The 27,673-nt window shown below is 57.2% G+C and overlaps 1 protein-coding gene across 6 annotated transcripts in view; it reads right to left on the reverse strand.

Annotated features, from left to right (window-relative positions):
- Positions 1-27,673, reverse strand: part of ATP11A (ATPase phospholipid transporting 11A) — a 103,393-nt gene that overhangs the window by 6,223 nt on the left and 69,497 nt on the right. For 4 of the 6 annotated variants that reach the window (XM_070380719.1, XM_070380720.1, XM_070380715.1 and 1 more), the window contains exons 15-28: positions 26,148-26,219; positions 25,064-25,137; positions 21,750-21,853; positions 18,775-18,956; positions 15,855-16,106; positions 14,309-14,483; positions 13,354-13,456; positions 12,961-13,106; positions 12,370-12,429; positions 11,779-11,906; positions 9,694-9,829; positions 4,647-4,712; positions 3,915-4,018; positions 1,831-1,996 (exon numbers count right to left, since the gene is read on the reverse strand). In XM_070380719.1, coding sequence (XP_070236820.1) covers positions 1,831-1,996; positions 3,915-4,018; positions 4,647-4,712; positions 9,694-9,829; positions 11,779-11,906; positions 12,370-12,429; positions 12,961-13,106; positions 13,354-13,456; positions 14,309-14,483; positions 15,855-16,106; positions 18,775-18,956; positions 21,750-21,853; positions 25,064-25,137; positions 26,148-26,219 — 1,768 coding nt within the window. Of the gene's footprint in view, positions 1-7; positions 95-1,830; positions 1,997-3,914; positions 4,019-4,646; positions 4,713-9,693; positions 9,830-11,778; positions 11,907-12,369; positions 12,430-12,960; positions 13,107-13,353; positions 13,457-14,308; positions 14,484-15,854; positions 16,107-18,774; positions 18,957-21,749; positions 21,854-25,063; positions 25,138-26,147; positions 26,220-27,673 lie in introns of all 6 variants that reach the window. The other 2 variants (XM_070380716.1, XM_070380717.1) reach the window with 1 other exon arrangement.

The raw sequence follows: 27,673 nt of genomic DNA on the forward strand, positions 1-27,673 counted from the left end.
GCATCACCTTGTTCCGTTAGAAAGTCAGACTGCTGGAAGTCTGAGAAAGCATAAAGACGGTGGGCTGCTCGACAGAAAGGCACTGGTTCCTAGTCTGCCGGTCCCAGAGGTCAGAGGTCAGAGGTCAGGAGGCCATGCACATCGTTTGCAAACAAGATTTGGGTAAAGAGGCCGGAAGATGAAAGGAACCAGGAAGGGAAGACACAAGAAAAGGCAGTGAGTCGGTGGTTGCACCCGGAGCCCCTGCGGCCACTGGAGCCCCTGCGGCCCGTGGAAACCTCCCGTGCGCTCCTGCCCCGCCCTGGGATGGCCTGAGATCACCGAGCAGCTCTCGTGAAGCTGCCGGTCGGGCCGGCTCTGAGCCCTCTGCGCCCCCTGGCTGGGCACCGCGGGCAGCATCTGAGATCAGCCCTAGGGGTCCGAGAGCTCGCCCACCTGACTGGTCACCTCCGGGGGCGGTCACTGCAATGACGGAGGCTCCACCCCACAGCCGGCCGCAGCGCAGCGCAGCGCTTGACGGCTAAGAGCAGGGGGCCCTGCGTTCCCCAGAGGGACTCGGGGGGGCGAGGGGGGAACAGACGCCCTCGCCTGTGGTCACCCGCCCTCCTGCCACTCACACCTGCACGCCCCGCCCTCCTGTCACTCACACCTGCACGCCCCGCCCTCCTGTCACTCACACCTGCACGCCCCGCCCTCCTGTCACTCACACCTGCACGCCCCGCCCTCCTGTCACTCACACCTGCACGGCCGCCCCCTTCACCCACACAGGCATCCTGCAGGATGGCCTGCTGCGGCCTCTGCCTCTCAGAGCATCCCTCCTCCTCCCCAAGGGCGCACGGCCAGAGCCACGGAAGGACGAGGTGGGGGTGGGGGAAGAGGTGCGGGAGAAGGGGGAGGGGGTGCGGGGTCACAGGGGCGAGGAGGTGAGGGTTCACGGGGGGAGGGGTGCGGGATCATGGGTAGAGGGGGTGTGGGGTCACAGGGGTGTGGGATCATGGGGGGAGGGTGTACAGGATCACAGGGGTGAGGGTGTGCGGGGTCACAGGTGAGGGGTTACGGGGGTGAGGGGATGCGGGGTCATGGGGGTGAGGGGTCACAGGGGGAGGGGTGTGCACGGGGGAGGGGTGCAGGGGTGAGGGACTGAGGGGTGCGGGGTCACAGGGGTGAGTAGGTGTGGGATCATGGGGTGAGTTACAGGGGTGAGGGGGTACAGGATCACAGGGGTGAGGGGTGCAGGGTCACAGGGGTAAAGAGGTGGGGGACGTCCGCTCCCTGAGAGCTCTCTAAAACTCCAGGTCACGCTTCTGTTTGGACGCTGGCCTGGGCATCCTTAGGTCTCACCCATCTCCTGAATCCAGAGTTCAGCTTGTTGGCGTCCCCTTGGGAGCACGGAAAACAACAACCCTACCTACTCATGACCAAAATTTCCCAAAATGAATGCTAAAGTTTGACCCACATTTCCATCCCTAAAAATAAAGCAATTTTACCTTTGAAATAAGGATTAATCAAAAAAACTTGTTTAGGTTCACACAAAATAATTTGCCTTTTGTACTGGCTTAATCTTTTTCTCTTAATCTTTTCCTTATTTCGGGGACTACCTGTCCAAGTCTAACCACTGGACATTTAGTTCAGGTGTAAAATCACATGTCACCATCAGTAACACTGGACGGACCACCTTTCCTGTTGCCTCCCTGGGGCCCGCCCCACGGTGCCCCCCAGGCTGCAGGCCCCCAGCGGGCACCTGGAGTCGCCATTGGATGGACCGCCTTTCCTGCTGCCTCCCTGGGCCCCCCCACGGTGCCCCAGCTGCGCCCCCCGCCCCAAGGGTACCTGCACTCTCTCGGTGGCACTGGGCCACAGCTGCCTGCACAGCACCTTCTTGAGGACGTCAGGCAGCAGGCTGACGGTGACCAGCAGGACGATGGCCAGCCAGGCAGGGCCGCTGGACAACATCTGTATGAATACGTAGTACATCCTTTGATAACTGAGGAAGGGCCTGCAGTGTCCAGGGAAAGAAAACCACAGCACAATGGCCGATGAGGAGCCGGTGGAGACCCCTGAGTCCCGCACGGAGGGCCGTCTGCCCTGGCGGGATCCACGTCCATCTCTGACGGTCACAGTCCACCGGCTCACCAGGGGGGCCTCTCCCCATAGCGCTGCGTGACTTTGCCCTGAAGGCTGGGTAGCGAGCATGAGAGGAGGGGGAGTTCTATGAGGTCATTCCAAGGGGGGAACAAGCCCCAGAAGTTCAGCTTCAGAACAGCAGGGAAGACGTTTAAACATGAAACAGGGGGTTTTGCTCAATACCTATTAATACAGAGAAGATAGTGTTCTCATTAGCAGAATGGCTAAAGACAAGCTTATGCCAACATAATTTTTAAAAATTTCTATAAAAATACAGAGAACGAAATGACTTCCCTGCCAGGCGGGCTAGGAATGCCTTTGGAGACGGGCAGTGAAGTGAAGTCCTGTCTTTCTCTGTGTGACCCCACAGACTGCAGCCCGCCAGGCTCCTCTGTCCATGGGATTCTCCAGGCAAGGATACTGGAGCGGGTTGCCATTCCCTTCTCCAGGGGATCTTCCCCACCCAGGAATCAAACCTGGGTCTCCTGCATTGCAGGCAGATTCTTTACCATCTGAGCCACCTGGGATGCCTTAGAAATGGGCAGTGACTGCACTAAACTCAAGTCTCACGGCTTCATGCTCCGAAGTGTCCAGGCCCAGGAGCTGGTGGGGGGTTTTGGGGGAGACTTTCTCTTACACAGCCGCTTGGAAAGCTCACTAGAGCTGCAGGGATCTCACGCCAGAAGTCGGGTGGCGGGAAATCCACCAAGGGCAGGTCTGGTTTTCCCGACATGTAATGCACGGAATGGCCACTAGAGGTCAGCAGTGGAGCGGGCCACCGGGTGGATGTCCACACAGGAGCCTCCACGTGGGGACCGGATGCACCAGGGGCCTCTCCCCAGGGTAGGGGGCCGCCTGCCCTCCCCCTCAATCCCTGCGCAGTAGCGGGGAGGCCAGGTGGACAGGACACTGCTTCCAGCCTCACGTCTGGGCAGGCCTGGGCCTGGCTCACTGCCCCCAGCCACAGCCCTGCTCAGGACGTGCTGCGCCCGAGGGGGGCGTCACAGGAACCCCTGCACCTGTGTGACAGGCGGGAACAAGCGCCCGGGGGCCAGGTGGACATGCCCGCCTGTGACGTGACGTGACCCGGGGGAAGGGCCGAGGAGCACGCGGGCCCCGGGTTCTGAGGGGTGAATAGGAGCTCACCAGGCCGGCCACTTAGACGGGACACCCTGGGCAGAACAGTGCGTGCAGAGGCACACTCGTGACAGACGCAGCCGCCGCCTGCCCATCAGGACCGACTGCTGGGTCAGTCTCTGTCCACCCCCAGGTGGACGTTCAACCGGCAGCACGGTGACCTTCTGAAAAGTGCAGCTGGGCTCTGTGGCTCCTCTGTTTAAAACCTTCCATGGCGTCCTAATGGTCTCCGGAGGAGCCTTCCTTCCGGGCCTGCCTTGGGGCACTTGCCTGCGGGGCTCCCTTCCTTAGCAATGACCCTGCCTCAGCCCAGGGCCAGCAGCCCAGAACACTCACAGGATGAGGTCAGCGCTTTTCTCCCAAGTTTCTGTTTAAATAACAGCTTTTCTGGGGAAGCCGTCCCCGACCTTTGATCAGTCCCTTCCTGGAGGGTTTGGCCTGTTCATCCCCCGTCATGCTCGTGATGCAGCGTGTCTCCCCTGGGGGAGGGAGCGGAGATCACCCCGCCTCGGCCCCGTGGGCCCCGGGCCCTGGCGTGAAGCCCCTCCTGCACACAGTGGGCATGCAACCTGCACCCACACGCGGGACGAGGTGGGACTGAGCCTTCAGGCCTCGGTGATATGACGGTGACTGAGAAATCATCAAATCCGTACCAGATGACTCCTCCCCAGAGGAGGGAAAAGACGATGTAGAACAGCAGCGACCCCCAGATGACAAAGTGGTTGACCCAGGTCCAGTAGTGGGTATCCAGTGCCAGCTGAAGAGAGACCAGGTGGTTAGCCGTGGGGCCACCGGGCCTGTCGGCATGAGCCTGGGAGAAGGAAGCCGGGGGGGCGGGACAGGAAGCAGACACAAACCCCTAACTTCAGCCAGAGCGTCTACAGGGGCCTGTGTGGGAGAAACACAGCCCAGATTCCAGAGCAGGGCTCCCCAGGCCCACCCTGCCGGAAAGTGCCCGGACCCCGGGGTGGGGGCGCCCCCTGCAGGAGATGCTACTGCCCAGGATATGGCTCTGGGACATCCTGTCTCACTCTCCAACCCAGGTTGGTAGGATTTGGGACCTTCATGACGATACTTCACGAAGAGCCTGACTTGACTTTAAAAACGAGCTCAGTTTTTCACAATACACTTGTTTCAGTTAAAGTGCCCTTTGAGTACACCGGGGGCAGGGCTGCCTGCCGTGTAAAAGCAGTCTAATTCCAGTCCTTTCACACAGAAAAGGCTGTGGCATTTCCCTCCTCCCCTGCTGTGTAATTCTGAGCTCGCCCCTCAGGGCCGAGGCCATGTTAGTGGTGGGGAGAGGACCCCGGCGGGCCGGGGTCAGGGTCGGGGCCAGGGCCACTGGGTGGCCAGCGCACAGAAGCACGTGTGTGCAGGGAAGGTACCTTCAGGGTGACTGTGAGCACCATCACCGTGAACACCAGGGTCCCGAACGTCCAGTTTCCAAACACCTGCGGAGAGAAAGTCCAGTCACCTCTTATTAATACAGACTGCCTCTTCCACACTCAACACAAGCGTCCGAGCATCCCACCCGCCCACCGCCTGTTCGCCCAACCCCAGAGGCGCGGGGACCTCCTGATGTCACCGTGACGGGGGGGCTGCACCAGGCCCCCGGCTCCAGCAGTGTCTGTGGGCGCCCAGTTCTTCCCGCAGGCCGCCCGAGTCTCCCCCTCGGCGCCCCACGCGCCAGACCGGACGGCCCGGGAGCTGGAGTCTCGGTGTGCACAGTACCCACCCTGCCTCCAGCCCACGCTTTAAGCAGACAAGACCTTCAGCCCATCGCCCCACCCGACTCGCTCTGCGTGGCCGAAGTGAGCCTTAGTGGAGTGAGTCTGTCCTCTTTCCAACTCAAAACCCTGAGGGTTCCGACAACAAACCACGGGTGGCATCTTCCTGGGGCGGCATCATTGGCGGGGGGAGAGGGGGGCCCGTGGGACTCACAGAAAGGGAAGGGGGAGACAGGACGGAGCTGCACAGAGGCCAGGGCAGGTCCGTGGCCAGAGCCCCGGACACACTGCGCGGCCCCGGAGAGGCGCGGCCGGAGAGGCGCGGCCCCGGCCAGCGGGAAGGAGACAGCACGCTTCTCGCTCAGAGACGCAGACACAAGCAGAAGGAAACACCGGGCAGGTGAGAGGCTTTATCCTGGGGACAAACCAGCCTCTTGGACACGCTGCTTCTCGAGAGCTGGCTGGCCCAGTTCTGATTTGTCAGATCTGTGAGCTGCGCCTCTCAGAGGAGCTCCTGTTCTCCTTTCAGAAGACACACAGCTGCACGCCACAAAGCGCGAGAAGCTGGACCTGCGGTCCGTTCTCGGCCAAGGAAACGTCCCCACAGGTGCTCACTTCAGGTGAGCGTGTGGGTGTGCAGTTAGTGAGGCAGAATCTGCTGATAGAATATTCTAGAAGAAAAACCGAAGCATTAGGACTTTTGTAGGAAACGGACCTAAGGACCCTCACCGCTAGATTTTTCACTTCATCATAGTGATCAAAACTGGGCTCGGTGGCTCTCAACAGAGGGGCGTCTGTCCCGAGCTGGGGACACCTGCCATGCCTGGGGACCTGGTGGACTGGGGGGCACTGGCCTCCCCCAGGCAGGGGCGGGGGTCTGGACGGCCCCCACAGTGACGTGCCCAGGCCGGGAACCTCCCAAAGCAGCGCTCTGCCTTCAAGGCTTACAGCTGGGCAGGAAGTGAGGTCGGGCGGGCCGTGCTGGGCACGCCCAGCAGGTGCGGGAGGACGAGGTGCCCGTGTCCTCTCCCCGGAAGCCGCCGTTTTCAGCCGAAAGCAGAGAGTGACAGTGCAGGAGGCGGCAGCTCTGAACCCCCCGGGACCCTCAGCTGCGCGGCAGGAGCCCTGGGTCCGGGCCTCAGGCTCCTTACGCCTCAGGCCCCCGTGTCTGTCACCCCTGCTGGGTGGGAACCCTGAGATCCCACAAAACATCAGAGAACCGCACGTGTGGGCCTAAGGACAACGTGGGGGGTGGCCGTCCCGGCTCACAGGGACGCGGCCACGTAATGCTCCAGGAGCTCCCCCAAGCTCCCTCAGCTACGGGAGAGGTCAGGCTGAGACACTGAAACCATCTGTCCTCATCTCTACCCTCTTTAGCGGGGGCTTCACTGGGGTCCAACCCCCTCTCTCAAAGGGTCGTCCAGAGGGGACTTTTCCCAAGTGAGGTCAGTTCCCCAGTCCCCAGTGAAGCCCTAAGTCCTGTCTGATTTCCTAAAGGATTATTGTGTCCCCGTGGGGTGGTCACATGGGGTGACACTCTCATCCACGGGGCGTCCCCCGTCCCCGTGGGGCGGTCACATGGGGTGACACTCTCATCCACAGGGTATCCCTCGTCCCTGTGGGGGCTCCAGGACCGTCGGGGCCGCGTGGGAGGGCGAGGAGGTGCAGCTCTGGCCCCGCCACCCCACACCCAGGTCCTGGTTTAATCCCTCCTCTTCACGCTCTTTTTCCTGAGACTGAGTACTCTACAGGAAATTTTCCTGCTCATAGACGCTCTAAGGCCCAGACTGATCAGTTTTTATGTATAAGACGATTCCATGACAACACGTCCTGTGTTTCCTGAAGGTTGCAGCTGCAGCAACGTCTATCACACTGCAGGACCGTCTATCGTGCCCGCTCCACGTGCCAACTCGGACCCTTGTGGAGCCTCGGGCGGCCCTGTGCTCAGCCTGCCAGACAGGGGTCCTAGGCCGGCTCTCGGAACTTCCTGGCTTCTATTACTACTCATCCTAAACTTTCAACCATCCACCCGGGAGTGTCCCACTGCTCAACTACGGTAAAATCACTGTCTTCTATTCTCATCTGCAAAATAGCATGACTCTTGTCTGTGAGGAAAATACTCCAAACTTGAATTTCTCTGTTTCAAAGGTCATCACCGATTCTATCGTCCTTTCGATAGATCCACGAACATTCCTGAGTCGAAAGGGGTCTCAGCGGTCGCCTCCTGACCGTCACTAGGGCAGGGCGGTGGCACCGTCCCACCAGCAAGACGCGGCCTCCTTGGAAGGGCAGCTGCCGTCACGGAGCACCGGCCGCCCGAGGCTGCACCGGACTCACAGCTCTGTTCGCAGCTTAGTTTGAATGATACAGAACCAGCTGGTAACATGTTCTCAGTTCTGTGAGCGATCCAACCCTCCCACCCGCCGGACGCACAGGAATCGTCTAAGAATCAGCAGTCTGGAACAAGAAGCCGCCTCTGGGTCCAGAGTCCAACCACAGACAACGTGCGCACTCAGCCCGGGCCTCCACTCTCCTGGCCTCTGCCCTCCTGGGGACAAAGGTCCGCCCTGGGCCCCGTGGGCCTCGCGCCACTTAGCACTGGTCTCGCTCTCATGCCTCTGAGTCTTTAGGTTGCTCACGGTCCCCTGAGCACGAGGGACCAAAGGCCCAGCGGTGGACAAAGGCCCACGTCCAGCACTTCGCTTTGCAGGACTGTCCTGCCGGCTGCTTGCTGATATCACTGGGCGTCTCAGAAGCGTCTCCCATGACAGGCGGTGCGTGACTGCTGCGGGTTCTGTCCCCTGGGGCCTCAGAGCTCGGGGTCCCCACCGACTGGGGTCCTCTCTACCTCCGGCTCCCTTCCTGTCATCGTTCCAGGTTCTAACCAACACTTCTGTCCAAGATCAGCTGAGCAAAGGCACCCAGCTGCAGGCTGAGGTGAAAGGTGCCTGAGAATCTCAGGAAAGACCCTCTGGAGGCTGGAGTGGCTCAGCGCACCCTCGGGAGCGAGGGGCAGAGAGACAGGGACCAGCAGGAGCCCTGGCTCACAGGAAGGACCTCAAAACCATTCGGGCCGGTACCTCCGGACGACACGCGGCCCCCGCCCAGGTCTGTGCTCGAGGCTGCCCGGTAACCTGCGTCCATGCCCAGGGTGTGCGTCCTGCCCACACACACACCGTCTGTGGGCTTGCGGGGCGGGGCTGACCACATCATCTGCTGACGTGAGAGCCGCGCTCCTCGGCAGCCTCATGGACTAAACACGCATCCGGGCTTGCTCTAAACCCCTGCCATCGCCCCGTGTCTGCCTGAGCATCCGCCTGCTCGACTTTAACTCCAGGAAACCGTCCAGCGGGAGGAGCGACTGCAGGGGGCGAGGGTGATGCCCGGAACCGGGACCTCGGTGCTCGGGACACGGAGCCTGAGCTCTGCAAGATGCACACGGGTGCGTGCTCAGTGCAGCCCCAGGGAGAGCTCCGTGAAGACGCAAAGAACCAGAGACAGCACGAGCCAGCCCCACCATCGCTGGCGGCACCCGAGAACCACTCAGCTAAACCAGGAGGACGAAGGCTCTAAAAATGGGAAGATTTCAGAAAAGTGCAGTAAAGCTCTGAAAAACCTTCAATTTAGTAAACGCTGGTTTAAGTTACAATGAGAGACAACAGCCCTTTTCAGCCACGAGAAAAAAGGAACAGAGAAATTGATGGGCAAACAAGTTGCCCAGGACACACAGCAAGACTCAGAACTTCAGGCCAAACACACAGAGGAAGAGACGGGCAGAGAGAGGCGCCCCGTCCAGCAGGATGAGCAGGGGACCTCTGCTCAAAGCCCCCTTCTGTTTCGTTGACCCTGGGACACTGGACTGGAAGCAGGATGCCCGGGGCCGCAGCCTCCCGACTCTCCAGGCAGCAAGGGGTCGGCCATGTTCAGAGCACCCCCCCACCCCCATCCCGCCCCAGCCGCACCCGCCTGTGTGCCTTCCTACTTATTTAGGGCAAGGGAACACCACACAGATCAGAAAACATTGCTGACACGGCGGGCGATCCGGCACGGAAATCCAGGGAGACGTGACCCAGGTGGACACACACGGTCTCCGGGCTGACCTTGCTCCCACAGACGTGGGGGACGGGCTAAAGGCATCTCTACTGACAAAGCACACAGACGGGGTCACGCTGGAAAATATTTTCGAGAAATATTTTATTCGGAACGCACTCCAGAAACACAGAAGACACACCCACAGACGTCTTACCATATGTGTGTTGCTGGTCATTATCTGAGAGTGGGAAGGAAGCCGCGGCAGAAAAAAAAGCGAGACACAAATAAAACAACCCCCAGAGATTATGCAAACACCCAGAGAGCTGAGTGTCTATCAGAAACTACACCGTAAGCTGCCCATCGCTAAGGAAACAGAACGTAAGCTAAGGACGTGAGCAAACGCTAAAGTGGGTTAAATACCAAATTATTCCCCAAATTAAATAAACCACGTCCTGATGACTGAGTTGGACCCCGAGATAAATAACTGACGGTGAAATACAAGCTATAAAGGCTGGACCCCGCCCACCCCGAGAGGGTGTCCCTGAAGTCGGCAGAGCCCCGCCATCGGGTCCGCCCCATCTGCAGCGGACACCCAGACGCCGACCCATGGGCCATCCCGCGCTTCACCCCCAGACCCTGCAGCCCCGTCGCCGCGGCCCAGCCCCACACACACCTGCCCGTTGCTGGTCACAGTCGTGTTTTCAAACATGAAGTAAGCACCGAAGAAGAACACCAGCGCGTTGAACAAGCCCAAGAGCGTCCAGTAGATGAACGCGCGCCAGCGGAGGAGCGCGTTCTTGGCGATGTCCCTGAGGGAGCAAGAGGTGGGGACGTGTGAGGCGCCCACACGGATGCGCCCACCCGGCGCCTCGCCGCGTCCCGGGGCCCCTGACCCACTGAGGGCCTCGGGACGGCAGAGCCAGGGGCCGGGGGGCGGCAGGAGAATGAGGCCCAACACTTACTCGGCCAAGCTCCGGCGTGGGGCCTCGGCAGCCTGGCCCCGCACACAGGCCTCCCGGTCCCCACTCGTCTGTCCTGACCACAATTCCACCCGCCCGCTGACCAGCACCGCCGCGAGCCCAGGGGACCCCCTATCCCCGACCATCTGTCCCGCTCTCGGCAGACCCGTCCCCACCCACCCGCTGATCGGCACACGCTGTGAGCCCGCGGAGCCAAGGGGTGCAGGTGGGCCTGAGGTCTGCACACCCCCAGGCCACACGTCACACTCTGCGGCTGCTGGACACACCGCCTGCCACTGCTCTCAAGACCACACCTGGCCCCGGGAGAGCCTGGGGCAGCTCGCAGCACGCAGCTCTCCTGGCTGAAACCACTGTGTTGGAGCACTGAGCGTGGAACGACCGTGCGGGCTGACGGGAACGTCCCAGCTGACACGGGGGAGCGGCCAGCAGACACTCGCTTGAGGGCCCTGGCAGCAGAGGCAAACTGCTTTTTAGACACAGCGCTGTGCTACCCAGGGGCCTTCCTGGACAATTCCTATCTGAACGTTTTATTCCTCAAAGTGGACTGGGAGGCTGCCACGGGCAGAAAGAGGGTGGGGGCCACACTCCTGCTTCCGGAAGTAAGGACACAGGGTGTGAGGCACCCTGGCACCCACCAGTGACTCCCTGCACCTGTCAGCTCGGCTCGGGAGGAGGAGCTGCAGGACTCCCCAGGGAGTGCGTCTGAAACGGGCTGTGTTCCCCTATTCCCTAGACTTCCTCCCGTATGGCCAGATGCACGGGACGATCCAGGCTTGCTCTTCTGTCGCCTGCAGGGATGACCTAGGACAGCAACACTCCCAGATCTCATGTAATGGCCGACCTCTCTGGCGAAGGCCACGGGGCTGGCAAGGGGTGTGGGTGGAGGGCCACACACGTGCACAGGAACAGGACCGGCGACACCGGGGCAGCGCGCGCGAGGGGCGGGTGGGGTGTCGGGACCCAAGCGCAACCCTGTCCTGTGCCCCACGGGGGCTCCAGACAAAACCCCCAGGGAGCCTCTCTACTCTTCCTTACAGCCACGTGTTCAGTCGCTCAGTCACGTCCAACTCTGTGCGACGCCCTGACTGCAGCCCATCAGGTGCCTCTGTCCGTGGGATTCTCCAGGCCAGAACACTGGGTGGGTTGCCATGCCCTCCTCCAGGGGATCTTCCAGCTTGGGGATGGAACCCTGGTCTCCTGCTCTGCAGGCAGATTCTTTACCAACCGCACCCCCTGGGAAGCCCTTACAACCACACGTGCACCTAACGTGTTCTGGAAATAACACGTCTAATGTAAAAAGCACAACGGCAGCACACTGGCGCGGCCGGAGACGCTGGGGTGCAGTTCTAAAACAGCAGAAGCGTCTTTTCCTTGTTATAAGAGATACTTCTCAGCAGAAAAGAGCACCCTGGATCAGCTCTGTTAACTTTCTTTCTCCCTGGGTGGAACCCACGTGACTCTGCCAGGATCCACCGGGGTCACGGGGGTAGACACCGTCATCCCAAGCTCTTTCACAAGGATCACAGGGAAACACAAACTGGCTGAATGTGTACATTTCAAATGCAGCGTGAATCCTCTCTGTTTGACTTTGGAGAACATTCACTTAAGCCACACTGCTTCCCGTGTGAAGTGAAGAACCTTCTGGGGAGGCACGTGTGTCAGCTAACTGGATGGTCTGGGGTTTTGTTTTTTTGTTTCTGGTCTTTAAGGACTTCAGCCCGGGGTGATCTGCAGGCTGCCCCGTCCTTCTGGCGTCTGCGGCGCGGAGCTCGCGGTACCTGTAGAGGGCAGGGTCCCTCTTGAGCGTGTCCATGGCGACGTGCTGCTCCATCAGGCTGTAGAGCAGGATGGGGAGGGAGGTGAAGCTGATGTTGTAGAGCGTCAGGTAGGCAGTGTCGTACAGCGTCTGCGGGGCCGAGAAGCGCGTGAGACCAGAGCCCGGCACCTTGATGAGGTTTTCGGGGAATTTGTTTAAATATGCGCATGTATTTTTCCTCTGGAGAGGCCGACAAACTGGAGAATTCTCAAATGCACACAGTGCCACTCTTCTACAGAGACCGAGGGGCCAGGACGTTGTTCAAAGCATTGTGAGGTCGACTGGTCAGGATGAACGGCTAACCCCACCCAGTCCCAGTGGCTGACCCCACTGCAAACTTGTGGCAACAAAAAGTTGCATCAAGCCTGCAGTTTGATCTCCATCTTCAAGCCTCAGTTTTCTCTGGTCTGGCTGCTTCGGGTGAAAACAGGTCAGTGGTGGGATGGGGGTCACCTGGCCTGCACACCCGCCGTCCACCCTCCACCCACCACAGCCACACTCGGGGACAGTGGGTGAGGCTCAGGGGAGCTCAACCTCAGGCCTGACGACTCACCTGCTGTGAAAACCCACAGAAGAACTGGTATAAAAACTGAGGGAAAATGAAGCAGACGTTCTGAAAGACAAGCCACATGCCTGTTAGTTCAAGGGTGCAGTGTCAGGGCGTCACCAGGTCCTTGAGAGGCTGTCCCATGACACACTCCACCCCGGGCAAAGCGCCCCTTATCCTCCAAGACGGGCAACGACTCTAAAACTCCCCTCTCACTTCAGGGGCCCCCATGGTGCAGCCGGGACCAGGCCAGTCTCCCCAAGGTCAGAGCAAAGGGGAACTCCTAACAGAGAAATGAGGAGGCACCCTGGGTGTCAGTGGACAGCAAGGAATCAAACTGCACGATGAAGGAGGAACTCGTTCAAGGCCCCTCCTCGACCTGTGACAGTGTGGCTCTCGGTGGTGCTACGTTCAGTTCTGAGAGAAGAGGGCTAGGCGCCTCCTCCTGGGAATCCTCCCATGGAGCCCTTCCTTCTACTCGGGGACAAGTCACCCCTGTAGCCTTGGGGCATCACGGCCAGCCAGCCTTCCACCCAACCCATTACCTGCCCCGAGATGGTGAGAGGAGCAGACAGGTAGGAGAGCCTACTTTCCTACCTTATAAAAGAAGTATTGCACAAGCTCGGATATTCGAATATAGTAAAAATGCCCATGAACCAGCAGCATCTTCTTTAAATGCTTAAACTTGGGTATCGCGTAGTCGCTGTTCCTTGCAGCCTGACGACCTTCCTTCCCAATGACGCCTGCAGGAAGGGAGCACATGCGCCACATCAGCCCTCCTCTGCCCCTCGCAGAGGGGCGCGGACGGGCAAAGCAGGGTTAGGCTGAGCTGCTGCTGTGGGCTTCCAGCCCCGAACGCTCTGTATCACAGGCGCGCCCTAAACGCGTGTCTGAATCCTACGGTCCTGCCTGGTCTGTGTCCCCCCTGGTCCAACTGAGGGACAAACCCCGGTCACTGCGAGAAGCAGGGGGCAGAGCCCAGGGGCTTACCGATGCCCACGTGGGCCTCCAGGATCATGCTGACATCATTCGCTCCGTCACCAATCGCCAAGGTGATCGGGTGCTCCTTTGAAAGCTTGATTAACTTAACAATCTGGAAAAGAAGTGAATGCAGACTTTCTCATCTGTTTTATTTTTGCAAAGGTCATCCACTAACCAGGAAGAAATGACAAAGACGTCAAAGTTAGTCAAGGACGATGAAACAATTAAGTGCTTAAACTGAATTATTTATTATATTCAGTACATTTTATCCATACAGGATAAAGTCTTTTTCATGTCAAAAGCAAAACATACTTAAGCATAAGCAGCTAAGAAATGAACGCAGGGGGATGAGAGGAGCAGGCTGAGCGGGAGGCTGAGGACAGAGACAAGAAACCCACGGAGCCATTTTCAGGGGATGCCCCACTCACGCAAATTTCGGGGATTCAGATTTAAATTCGGGTGGGGCAGTGTGTGAAGGATGCACTCCGTTAGAAGGTGGCGCTCTGCCAAGCTGCCTTGTACCAAGTATCTATTTTTTAAAATAAGCTGTTCTTTCAATTTTCAAATTTGTCATGTGTGCAAAACCAAATCTGATAGCTCAATGCAATGAATAATTTCCAAATTTTTAGTCTGTTTCTTTACAGTCTTTTTTTTTTCCTATTTATGTGCATAAGTATAATGTTCCATGATGCAAGACAGGAGGATGAGGGAAAAACTATGGCTTGTCTTCTTTATTCAAGACTGAAACACTAATTGGTATAAAAGTTTGACAAGTCACTTAACCCCAAAGGTAACATGAGAAGACAAAACAGCACTCTGTTCCATTCCGGACGTCACTTCATAAGGTCGATGCAGCTCCCAGGCACGCCTGGGCCTCCTGCGGCCCCGCCCCCAGCACGCCTGGGCCTCCTGCGGCCCCGCCCCCAGCACGCCTGGGCCTCCTGCGGCCCCGCCCCCAGCACACCTGGGCCTTCTGCAGCGGGGCCATGCGGCAGCAAAGCACAGCGCTGCAGTTCCGGCAGATGTCCAGGAACAACTCGCGGTAGTTACTGGAGCTCCCGTCCTCCCGAGGCTTCATGATCAAGGACAGCGCGGCTCCGTCGATGATTAAACCGTAGTCCTGCATGTCGGCTGAGAGTCTGTCAGATCACAGAAGCCAGAGACATTTCTCAGTAACCAAGTCAAAGAGATTCAAGGAGACTAGCTACTCTGCTGCTGCTGCTGCTAAGTCGCTTCAGTGTATCCGACTCTGTGCGACCCTAGAGAAGGCAGCCCACCAGGCTCTGCCGTCCCTGGGTTCTCCAGGCAAGAACACTGGAGTGGGTTGCCATTTCCTTCTCCAATGCACGGAAGTGAAAAGTAAAAGTGAAGTCGCTCAGTCACGTCTGACTCTTAGCGACCCCATGGACTGCAGCCCACCGGGCTCCTCCGTCCATGGGATTTTCCAGGCAAGAGTACTGGAGTGGGGTGCCATTGCCTTCTCTGAGCTACTCTAGGGGATACCTATCAATGCTACAAATTCAGGAACAAGGATTAAGAAAGTGCATTTTCTTCTTTTGTCAATAATAAGACAGTCTAGACTCGTGGCTGCAAGACCTTTGACTACATTTTAACATTATGTGTGAACTTAATGTTCTCATTTCACTAGGCAAAGCAAACAACAGTTACAACTGTGGATTCCTGGGCAGGTCAAGTACAACAGAGGAGAGCATCTATCCCGCCATCCGGAGAGGTCGGCCTTTTCTCCCGACCCCCAGACAACTCAGCCCCACAGTCCTGATGGCCACAGCTGGTAACTCCTTGCTACTCTGCCTGTCTTGGGAAGAACATGGTCATGATACTTCTCTTTGCTGGGTTTCAAAATTACAAGAAACATCTCTAAGCCCCAAAAGGAAATCTGCAGACCAGGTAAAGGGAAATAGCTTTGTACTATTTATGAATGAATAATTTTAAATTCGTATATGATTAGAGAGCCCCATTTGCTTTTCCTAAGTTAATGAAAATTTAAGTTCAAATGAAGTCTAATCTCAGATCGTGCATCTAAGACCAGCAAGGACAATGTTGATAAAATGTGAATAAATTGCTGAACATTCTTGGAAAAAACAACTCTCGTGTATTGACTATTTTTTCTCACTTGACAAACGACCATGTGTCATTGTCCCCCCACACCCACTCTGGCAGAGGCTCCGAGGAATCCACAGCACGGCCCCCAGGTGTCACAGAAATAGGTGGGCATCGCCTCACACCCGAGAGTGTGTAAATCAATGAATCAAGCCTCTCTGTATCCTCTATCAGCAGTCTGCCAGTGAGCATGGGCGCACGCGCACACACACCCTCTACGCAAAAGACACATCACAGTTGCTAAAAAGACAAGGCTCTGGTCAGGATCTCGACTGCAGGACACTGTCAGGACCCAGAGGACAGAACTGTGTCTGCACAAGGGAGGGCAGGCCACTGCCCTGCCCATGGAGGCCACCCCGCCTCTGCAAACGCCCTGGACGCCCGCCTACCCTGAGAAGTTGTCCCGGGTGAGGCTGGCGCTGGAGCGCAGCACCGTCTTGCTCAGCTCGAAGAGCACGTCGTGCAGGCTCTGCTCCTCCAGCCGCTTGGTGGTGACCTCGAGCAGCTGCGTGTTCCTGCGGAAGAGCTTGCAGGCGTAGCAGGTGGCGGCCGCTGTCTCCATCTTGTCGCCCGTGAGCACCCACACCTTGATGCCCGCCTTCTGCAGCGCCTCGATGGTGTCGGCCGCCTTCTCCTGCAGCCTGGGAGGGGGGGCACAACACACCCTCATCAGCAAACCAAGCAAACCAAGCTGGAGAAGTCCAAGGACTTGGGGTCTGCTACCCTGTCTTGATTTTCACCCCCAAGTTAAAAAGCACCCTGGTGCTGACCTGTGATTTACTGTAAAGGACCTGGAGCTATTCCCAGGTGATTCAGATGGTAAAGAATCCAACTGCAACACCCCAGGTTCAACCCCTGGGTCAGGAAGATCCCCTGGAGAAGGAAATGGCTGCCCACTCGGGTATTTTTGTCTAGAGAATCCCATGGACAGAGGAGCCCGGCAGGCTACAGCCCATGGGGTTGCAAAGAACTGGACCTGACTGAGCGACCAACACTTTGACTTTCACTTTTCACTTAGCTTTTTACAACAAAACGCTTCCTGATACCACGGGGACGTCAGATAATCCACGGGGACGGGTATTCAGGAGATAAATGGCATTTGCTGAGCACATGGCTTTCTGCCTAGCAGGACTTGCTGCTCAGAGAAGATTTGGGGCAATTATAAGGAGACCCCTCACCAACACCAACTGGGAAGTCAGGACCAGGGAAAACGGGGCCTGGCAAAGAGGTGACATGCACCCCCCTTTTCTTTGCGCATAAAATGTCCTAATTTTGCCTCCTATCCAATTGGAGCCCAGGTTCGCCTAAAGAACGTGAAACAGGAGGATGCCAGCCGTGGCCTGGGACTGGCTGACTGGCGTCACAGGCTCCCTCAGCGTCAGATGCTGCAGGAAGCACTTGCCTGACACGTCTTGCCTTTGCCAAAACCTCACGGGAGGAGGACCGTGTGATGACCCTGTTCTACACGTGGAGAACGCAAAGCTTGCAGAGTTCACAGGACGTGTATGAGGATAAACAGCCCTCTTGACCTTGGTGAGGCTGTCCTGCCACCCATGGCAGTCTGGCATCACAGCCACGCCTGCCTCATGGCGGGGGCTGGGGGGTGGGGAGGGGAGGGCTGCCTTGTCTTCTAGGTCTTAGAGGCCTGGCTGCTGACACGCGTGTATCAGGGGTGTGTCCTGTCTGTCCAGCGCGGAGAGGAAGGAAAGGAAAGGATTCTAACTGCGATGATCTGGATAGAACCTGGCGGAAACTTCCTACTATTCTAGACACACAAAAAAATCTGTGATTTCATCATTGTTTTAGGAAAAAGTAAATGAGGTTCAAAGGGATCTGCAAAGGTTAAACAGAACCACTTCAAAGCCACCCGCTCACGCGTCCTGGGGGTCCACTCTCAATGTCCTGCGGTCCCAGCTCCCCACCGAGGCCAACAGCTCCCACAGCACCTGCGAGGCCCTCAGCTGGCGAGGGTCCCTCTGCCCATGAGAGCCTCCCCCTCCGCCCATGAGAGCCTCCCCCTCCCCCCTACTTCCTCCAAAGACCAGTCCTCCCTCCCCAGACAAGCAGGCCCCTTCTGAACACCCTCCTCATCCTCACACACGACCAGTCACCAAGCTGTCCGTGACCGCAGCTGCTCTGTGCCAAGACGTGCTTCCAGGAGCAGAGGCGTCAGGACTTAAAATAAGAACAAAACCAGGCTGTCGGCCAACTGTCTGCTGAGACCGAGGACCCGGGGAATGCCGACCCTCAGGAAAAACAGAGGTTTTGAGACTAGGATCTAAATCCTGGACCAGTGTAGACCTCCAAGACCTTTAAACTGAGGGGCTTCCCTGGTGGTCCGGTGGTTAAGACTCCCCTTGCAACGCAGGGGACACCAGTTCAATCCCTAGTCTGGGAAGATTCCACATGCCGTGGAGCAACTAAAGCCGTGCGCCATGGCTAAGGCCGTGCTCTAGAGCCCGGGAGCCGCGACCGCTGAAGGCCCTGCACCAGAGTCTGTGCTCGGCAACGAGAGAAGCCACTGGAGTAAAACCACGCACGGCGACGAGAGCAGCCGCCACTCGCTGCAACCAGAGAAGGCCCTCGCGTGCAGCCACCAGGCCCCAGCGCAACAAAGATAAGTGAGCATTAAATAAACAAACACTTTCAAACGCGCTGGGAAACAGAAGCTCAGTAATCTCAAGTTCCTGTCCCATGCTTTTAAGTTGTGGTATTTTTTTTCTCTTTTCTTCAAAATAAACTATAATCTGTTCCTTTCACTGTGTTCTTCAGACAACACAGTGGACAGAGGGCTCTTTCCTGTCCCTCGTGCAGAGTCGGGACAGGTCAGTCCTTCCTGTGCAGAATCTTGAAAATCTGTAGCTGGTAATCTGAGCAGCTATTATGGTGAGTTTTTGCAATCTTCTACTTCATTATTTTGAATTTCTTCAGTGAGTCATGACAAAACTGTTAAGGTCTAAAATGTTTACACTTGTATTTGGAAAGAGCTAGGGACTCATTTAGGAAGAGAATCAGTTACTGATTCCATTCTAAAGAAGAACAGAAAAGCAGCCCTGTACCCTGACTGTCCGTAACCAGGAGTGAAGTGCTGGCGCTCCTGGTCTCTCCTGGCAAAATGCGACTCACAGGCCTCTTACTGGTGGAGAGTCAGGGATCACCCAGGCCTGACCCGTAAGCCCAGCGCGCTGTCACCCAGGGCAACTGGAGAGCCTGCCCAGGCAGACGATGCCCCCACCCCCGACCCTGGGCGGCCCCCGCTCCCCCTTCACACTATCCCAGTTTCTGAGAACAAGCATGGTGCGTCTTTACCGATCCTCCACAGCTGTGGCGCCGAGCAGGACCAGATCTGTCTCTATTTGCTCGTAGGCTTCTGCTAATTTCTTGTCTCGGTCCTGAAGCGCCACCTTGGCGTCCTGCAGCAGCTCGCGGATGCCTTCGTACTCTTCCGGGATGAGTGTCTTATAGGCCACACACAGGGTCCGGAGCCCCTCCTGCCAGACACACAGCAGTGCTGACTGTGGGCCCGAGGGTCACTCCTGGAGCTCACACAGCAGCGCTGACCGCGAGCCCGAGGGTCACTCCTGGAGCTCACACAGCAGCGCTGACCGCGAGCCCGAGGGTCACTCCTGGAGCTCACACAGCAGCGCTGACCGCGAGCCCGAGGGTCACTCCTGGAGCTCACACAGCAGCGCTGACCGCGAGCCCGAGGGTCACTCCTGGAGCTCACACAGCAGCGCTGACCGCGAGCCCGAGGGTCACTCCTGGAGCTCACACAGCAGCGCTGACCGCGGGCCCGAGGGTCACTCCCGGAAGCTCACACAGCAGCGCTGACCGCGAGCCCGAGGGTCACTCCTGGAGCTCACACAGCAGCGCTGACCGCGAGCCCGAGGGTCACTCCTGGAGCTCACACAGCAGCACTGACCACGAGCCCGAGGGTCACTCCTGGAGCTCACACAGCAGCGCTGACCGCGAGCCCGAGGGTCACTCCTGGAGCTCACACAGCAGCGCTGACCGCGGGCCCGAGGGTCACTCCCGGAAGCTCACACAGCAGCGCTGACCACGAGCCCGAGGGTCACTCCCGGAAGCTCACACAGCAGTGTTGACCGTGGGCCCGAGGGTCACTCCCGGAAGCTTTCCCAACATCCGCTCTCCAGCTGAGGCGACAAAGCGGAGAACCAGAGACCCCCACCCACAGCGCCGGTCGTCTGCGGCTGAGCCACTCGTGTGCGCATTGAACACACGCAGGCACGACCGACCGAGCGACTGTGAAGTGTTCAGTCAGACTAGTGAGCATGGGAATACACAACACAAACCAGGCCATCGAAGGTAAGACTTCAGTAATAAAGGTAAGAGGAAGTAATCCAGAGCTGTCCCAGAATGCGGATGGAGTGGACGGTCAGCAGAAGCGTTAGGAATGAACGGAACCTTGTTTGTCAAAGCAGACATGGGGCTTCCCCACATGGAAACACGGAGCAGGAATGCTCTTCTCTCCTCCTCCTGCTAAGTACTGATACTACTAAAAACCTGACACTGTATATAAAACAACACTGATCCACAAGCCAGACAACCACATTACAAGGAAAGATAGTCACTATCTCCTATAAACAAAGGTGCAAAGGCCTTCAACAGAATCTCGGTAAACTGAATCCAACAGTGTATCCAAATGATGATCTACACGGCCAAGCAGGGTTTATCCCAGGAATGCAAGGCTGACTCAACACATGAGAATCAATGTCACATAGACACAAATAGAGTAAAGGAGGAAAGTCTCGTATGATGAACTCAACAGATGCAAAAAAACAAAAACAAACTCCAGCATCTGACAAACCCCAACCCCTTTGCATGATTTTTGTTATTTTTCAGTCACTCAGTCATGTCCAGCTCTCTGTGACCCCATGGACTGCAGCACACCAGGCTTCCCTGTCCTTCACTATCTCCAGAGTTTGCTCAAACTCATGTCCACTGATGACTGGTAATGTCAGCCAACCATCTCGTCCTCTGTCGTCCCCTTCTCCTGATTAAACCACTCAGTAAACTAGGCAGGAAGGAACTTCCTCAACCTGATTAAAGTCACACACGGAAGCTCAGCCAGCGTCACACTCAGTCAGGAGAGGTGACAGTTATTCCCCCTGAGGTCAGGGACAAGGTAAGGATGACTGGCTCCCCATTTCTACTCAACGAGGTACTGGCAGCCTCAACCAGAGCAAACAGGCAAGGAAAAAAGGCATCCAAGTTGGAAAGAAGGAAATGGTGATAGGATTTTATACGTAGAAAACTCTAAGGATTTCACACACAAACACGCTGGAACTAGTGATAGACGAGTTCGGTAAAGGTGCAGAATACAAAGTCAGCAACAAAAACAGCTGCATGTTCTATACACCAACTATCCAAAAGAAAACAATCTAGAAAGGAAACTGAGAAAACAATCCATTTACAATAGCATCAAAAAGAAAAAAATACCTAAGAATGAGCTAAACCATGGAGGTAGGTGAAGGATTCGTAGACTGAAAACTACAATACGTTGCTGAAAGACGTCACGGGAGACCTAAGCAGGCGGAAGGTGTCCTGTGTTTATGAATTCCAAGACGATATTCTCATGATGACAATACTATCCAGCATGAACTACAGATTCTGTGCAACCCTGATCAGAATCCCAATGGCATTCTGAGGGAATGGGAAAACCCACCCTAAAATTCACGTGGAATCTCAAGGGACTCAGAATAACCAACAATCTTGTAAAAGAAGAACAAGGCTGAAAGATGCACTCACGTGTCCTGATTTCCAAAGTCACGGGAAAGAGATAAGTAACCAAAACAGTGTGGTCTCAGCGTCAAGACAGACAGAGGCCAACACGACAGACCTGGGAGCCCAAAAGGGAACGCCTGCATGTGTGGCCGCACGACTTTTTACAGGGATGCCAAGGCCGTCCAACAGGGAGGAACACTTGTTCAACCAGTGGTCCTGAGACAAACCTCTGAGGGCCTAAGAACAGACTGAGTACTCGCTTCAGGTGAAATGTGGGAGAAAACGAACAGGTCAAGTCGCAACAGAAAGTGCCAGTCCCTAGAAATCCTCGGGGACGGAGCTCCCTCTCCAACAGCATCACACTGTGCTTGTCATTCTGGACGCAACGCACGCCCCTCCAGCCACCAAACGCCAACAGGAGGCTGCGGGGGGCGGTGCCCCGCTGGAGGGCACGCGGCTCCCTCTTGCCGCCCACCCACCCCCACCCCCCGCCACGGGAGAAGAAGCACAAGAACCCCCCCAACTCCCCTGCGTCTCACCACTGCGTTGCGCTCCACTCTGGATTGGATCTGGTCCACTTTGCCTTCTGTCACTCGGGGAAATATAGAAGAATCTGCTCCTTTGCAAAACAGGTAAATTTCTCCTAGAAAACGAGGTGAGAAGACTTTCATCGACTCACGCTATGGGGAAGATACCTTTCAAACGATGCTTTCATTAAAAACAAAACCAGGGGCAGTAGTGCCGAGGCTGTTGCAGAAATGTGGACGGACCAGTTGACCTGTGAACTCGGGAGAAAGTCAAAGCCACGGACTCCCGCCCCACAAAGCCTCCTCTTATTCGAACAACCCCAGCGTCTCAGGGAAGTCGGGAACAAGGACACTGGCTCCGGGCAGCCTTCCTCCCGTCACTTTCACCAGCTCCCTGGCAAGGATGCGAGTGAGGGATGAACCACCGCAGGACCGGGCTAGGGGTCGGGCGTAAAGACGCAAGGGTGTGGCCAACCCCAAATGGGCAGTGAGCTGCTGGGGCACCGGACGTGACCATCAGACCATCCTCTGCGTGCACAAGAGTTACAAGAAGCATCTATGATACTACCCCACCCCCCACCCGCTGCCCCAGTCACTTCACATGTCAGTGCTGGGGGGCAGGCTCCTCCCCCCTCGAGAAGGAAGGCTCTCCCTTAGTCAGGTTGGGATGAAGGGCACACGGCATCCACGCTGACCCACAGGTTGCTGGCACCGGGCTCCTCTTTTACAAGGAATCTCTTGGCCTGCAAAGCACACAGCTCTGCTTGTGTGAACACCGAGGGGCTTGTCTCTGGAACCTGGGTCTCTTCCGAATTTGTCTTCAGACAGAAATCTTGAACGCTGAGGAGAAGCCTGCACACTCTTGGCCCTTGACCCAGGACTCCTGGTCGTGCGCCCGGCAGCCTGGCACGGAATCCACGCGGGCACCAGCTGTGGTTTCCATGCAATGCTCACATGTCACATGACACAGAACAAGTTCTGTGGTGCAGCCAACTCTGCATAGTGATGCAGTCTTGAACAGTAATTCTTTGTCCTAAAAAATCCCAGAGGGCTCATGGTAATGGCTTGTGAATGACTGAGATTTCCCACCGTCCTGATCTGTCTTCCCTTTGTACCCGCTGGAGTGTGAGATGCGTTTAGCCTAAAGCTGTGGTCAAGCAGACAGAGAACGTCCAGAGTGCAAGGCGACACGTAAGGGCCAGAGAAGACAGCACTGGGCAGCGGCTTCAGCTCCTGCTGCTCCGGTCTTGTAAAGGACTGAGAAGTGACGCCTCCAGAGCAGTGCCCGCACACGGCTGTGACTGACTAGGTGGGCACCTGGGGTCGGGCAGCGCCCGTGGCTGCAGCGGCTTCCAGGGCGGGTCGCTGAGCTCCGGGCCGCAGGGGCTCTCGTCTCCGTCCTGCCCAGGAGGCTGTCACTCTGTGCGGCTGGTGTCAACGCCGGGGAGGAATCACTGCTTAGAGAACAACTTCCTTAATTAATGGAGAAGGGAATGGCAACCCACTCCGGTACTCTTGCCTGGAGAATTCCATGGACAGAGGAGCTTGGTGGGCTGCAGTCCACTGGGGGGTCACAAAGAGTCAAACACAACTGAGTGACTAACACTTTCATTTTCACACTTTCTTTGATTAAACAGTCAGTGTCTCTGTGGATTAACTGCTGCCACCGCGGGTTCCAACAGCCCGGCCTCTCCCATGAAGCCCCGAGAGGTGCCCCAGGAAACCTCCTCGAGGAAAGGACTTTCAACAGCTCTCGGTTTCCACAGCCCAGCGCCTGCTCCAGGCTCGGCCACGCTGTTCATGGCCAAAGTGGAGCAGTTTATGCAGATGCTGTCATCCAGCCCCAGGGGCGAGCACGGTGCTCCAGGCAGCCCAGGAGAGCGTGCGGACGGGGCGGAGGATGGGGTGTGAGCAGCGGGGGCATCGCTTCCCGCCACGGTGGGCGTGACAACCGGCTCGCAGACTGCCCCCGAGACGGTTCACCTCCTAGACTACACATCTGTATGCGGGCAGTCGCAGGACAAGGAGCCTAATGGTGTGAACCTCAGCAGCCAAACACCTTCACCCTGGATAAGCCGAGCGCTGCCCAGAGGCAGCAGAGGCAGCACAGGCGACCGGGACTCATCTCCAAACACGATGGGCAGTGCGCTTCCCATGTCCCGCCGGCCCCATGGCCACGTGTTACAGGACCATCGACATAAAGTACTTGAGCTTTCACGGTGCTCACTGGTGTGAGTCTCGTGGGTGGAGCTGTCACGTCTGACAACCGGTTGGAGGCGAGGGAGCCATGCGGGTCAGAGAACTGGCCCCAACTTGCCCGTGTTCCCCAGGGCAGGAGCCTGGTTCCTGGGGTGCGGCTGAAAGATGGGCTTCGGCAGCCGCCTCGACGTCCCCACTAGCTCAGGAGACAGAGCAGGCACTTCTGGTCAACACAGTGTGAGGACCCTGGTGACGTGGAACCCTCCCACGCGCCCTCGGCCGCCTTCAGGCTGGCTCTGTTTATAGTTTCAGGGCAGTGTCTCCGTTTGCCTGCTCGCCGGGCAGGTTTCCAAAGAGAGAAACATAGCCTGGTACGGTCTAGTTTCAAGAAACAAAAGCAAGTAGGATCCCACATCTCTTGGTAAGATGCCATGGGAAATGGAGTTAGAAGCCGAGTCCAACGATGTCTACCGCGCGCCCGGCACTGCGGGGGCGGGCACACTGCTGCCCACGTGTGGCGCCCTGTTCAGGACGCCTGCAGCCCAGAAAGGACGGGAGAGCTGACAGTCCATCAGGCTGAGGAGACCACGGAGGCCTCCGACAGGTGGTCAGGGAGGTGTCCTGGGAGAGGGTCTGAGGTGGGGGGGTCCAGACCAGGGGAGGGTCTGAGGGGGGAGAGTCCAGACCAGGGGAGGGTCTGAGGTGGGGGGTCCAGACCAGGGGAGGGTCTGAGGAGGGAGAGTCCAGACCAGGGGAGGGTCTGAGGTGGGAGAGTCCAGACCAGGGGAGGGTCTGAGGTGGGCGGTCCAGACCAGGGGAGGGTCTGCGGCGCGGATGGGGTGGGGAACCCAGGACGCAGGCTGCCTTGTGTGTAAACTGAGGGGTGGGTGAGGAGCTGACCTCGGGATGGGTCGCCAGACTTCCCCTTGAGGGAAAATCCAAGGATGACTAAGCCAGCCTAAGATGCTGGGGCCCAAACAGGGCTGGAGGTGAACAGCTAGTGCAGATGTGTCTGTGTTTAAAGGGAGAACAAATGGTTAAAGCCTTAGAGCCTCACAGACTTGAGGCATCAGAATAAAGCACAACCACAGGGACCATTTGACAAATCAAAGGAAAGGAATTTCCACCTGTAGCAGACTTGACGATTACACTCATCCGCCTTCTTACTGAGTCGAAACTCAAGATTTCCAGCAACTCAAACCTGAAAGAGAGATTGAAAACTCGTTTTGACGTTCACGTGGCTCCGTGAGTCACAGCATCTGGGTAACGACCAGCCTCCCCTGCAGGTGACACGGCCCCTGAAGCAGTGGGTGGGTGTCAGCCGGGCACGGCGTGAGGCTGCCCAGGAATCCCCGGCCGCACCGAGCAGTGGGGATGGCCTGAGAGGTGCTCTCACCTGCCTGTCCAGCTGGAGACCAGGAGCCGGACAGCAGGGTCACTGCCCTCCCAGGGGTCACACCACAGCGCCCAGAGGCCCCCAAGTGCTTTGGGGAGGAGCCGCGGCTGACCGTGGCTGGAGAACCCAGAAGCCCCTTCTGGAGTCAAGGGTTCACCACCTCCCCCACACCCTGGGAGTCTACTTTTCCAGAACGGAAATCCTGTTCTTTGAGATCATCGTCACCAAAGGTTATATTCCTTACCAACTGCGCCATCTCCATGACAGCCCAGTAATGCTTATTACCAAGGAGAGACGGACAACCCATCGTCCAAGTCAAAATCGAGACACACCATGTGTCCCCGGGGCCAGCACTTTCAGACTGGACAGTCCCCGAAGGTCGATATGGACAGTGAAACCTCCCGTTCATCTCCTGCTCAGTGTTTCTACAGGACCCCACGCTCCACGGCCTGGAACGGGCTCTGAGGACACAGGGTCCTGGGGCCACTCCAGGGGGAGGGCTTACGTCTTCCCTCTTGTGGGGGTCAGAGCATGGCCTCGGGGTGTCAGAACGGACTAGAAGGTTCCCGAACTCCTGCAGTGAAACGGACACCACATGGCTTCACCCAAGCCTGTTGGACGCTGCACCACCACCCAACCTCGCCCCTAAGCGTCCAACTCAGACTCCCACGGCGTTCTGGCAACGTGCTTGGGGTCGTTACCGAGAAGAGGGAGGAAGAGTCATGGGAAAAGTACAGAGAATTTGGTATTTTCTCCGGTAAGAAAACACTGGGAAGACAATGCTATATTCCCCTCCCATCCAGGGGTGTCCTCACCTCTCGACGTCATTGTCCCTGTTCAGCAGCTCCATGTAATTGTCCTTCAGCCTCAGGTACGTGAAACCAAATCTGCGGGGCAGACAAACCCAGGGGTTAATGTGGACCTCTTTCCTCCTCACAGATACTTCTGTTTCGTACTTTGGGAAAGCTTTCCTTTTGGAGAAGAAATGCTTCTAGTAAAACGGAGACTGTAAGCTGCGTGGCGAAGTCAGTGCTGAATTTATTCACTGTCTGAGAAAATTCTCCACGAGCCCAGGGAACTGGACGTGGGAACGGCCGCTCGGCGCTTCACACGTGATGAGCTGCTTCCTACTGGTGACGCTGCAGGGCAGCAGGTCTGGGGAGTGGGCCCTGTCTCTACTATCAGGGGGGCCCTTCAGAGGTTACGACATCAGAATTAGGACTCTGGGAGCCTGTCAATCTCCAGGCGGACGCTCGGTCTACTGACAAGGAAACCACAGCCCAGCTCAACACGGGGCCGCAGGGCACTCGACTCGTGACGTGCATCCAACACCGGCAGGCGCGGGAGCTCCGCCCACACCGGCCCAGCGACGGGCTAGAGCAAGCGGCCCGGCTCCTGGTGCAAGGAGCTCACGGGAGGAGGACGCACACTCGAGCAACAGCCCTGACAGCGCGCAGGCGCTGCAGCCCGTGGGCCAGGGCCCGCTGGCCTGGCGGGAGCTGCTGCCGGAGGAGAGGCGGCTCAGGGGCGGTCCCTGCGACTGAATGTGCCTTACTGCCTGAGCGCTCGTTTTCCAAGAGACAGATCTCACTCGCTCTGAGAACTCTCCTCTAGGTGCGCGTGAATACGTATGTTGAACACACAACACACACACCTGATTATCACTGTCAAATTGCAGGAAAAATGCAGCATTTAGTCCACGACAAAAACACGGTTCCAATTAGACTAGGGGTGTCCGATGCCCATGCTCCGAGGGCAGTGAAGGGGAAGGTAAGAGCCCTTGCTGATTTTTTAACTGAAGGTGGCTGGCTCACTCTATGGTGAGTTTTTAACTGAAGGCGGCTGACTCACTCTATGGTGAGTTTTTAACTGAAGGCGGCTGGCTCACTCTATGGTGAGTTTTTAACTGAAGGCGGCTGGCTCACTCTATGGTGAGTTTTTAACTGAAGGCGGCTGGCTCACTCTATGGTGAGTTTTTAACTGAAGGCGGCTGGCTCACTCTATGGTGAGTTTTTAACTGAAGGCGGCTGGCTCACTCTATGGTGAGTTTTTAACTGAAGGCGGCTGGCTTACACTATGGTGAGTTTTTAACTGAAGGCGGCTGGCTCACTCTATGGTGAGTTTTTAACTGAAGGCGGCTGGCTCACTCTATGGTGAGTTTTTAACTGAAGGCGGCTGGCTCACTCTATGGTGAGTTTTTAACTGAAGGCGGCTGGCTCACTCTATGGTGAGTTTTTAACTGAAGGCGGCTGGCTCACTCTATGGTGAGTTTTTAACTGAAGGCGGCTGGCTCACTCTATGGTGAGTTTTTAACTGAAGGCGGCTGGCTCACTCTATGGTG

This window comes from Bos mutus, chromosome 12 (assembly GCF_027580195.1).
Source record: "Bos mutus isolate GX-2022 chromosome 12, NWIPB_WYAK_1.1, whole genome shotgun sequence".
Taxonomy (NCBI): Eukaryota; Metazoa; Chordata; class Mammalia; order Artiodactyla; family Bovidae; genus Bos; species Bos mutus.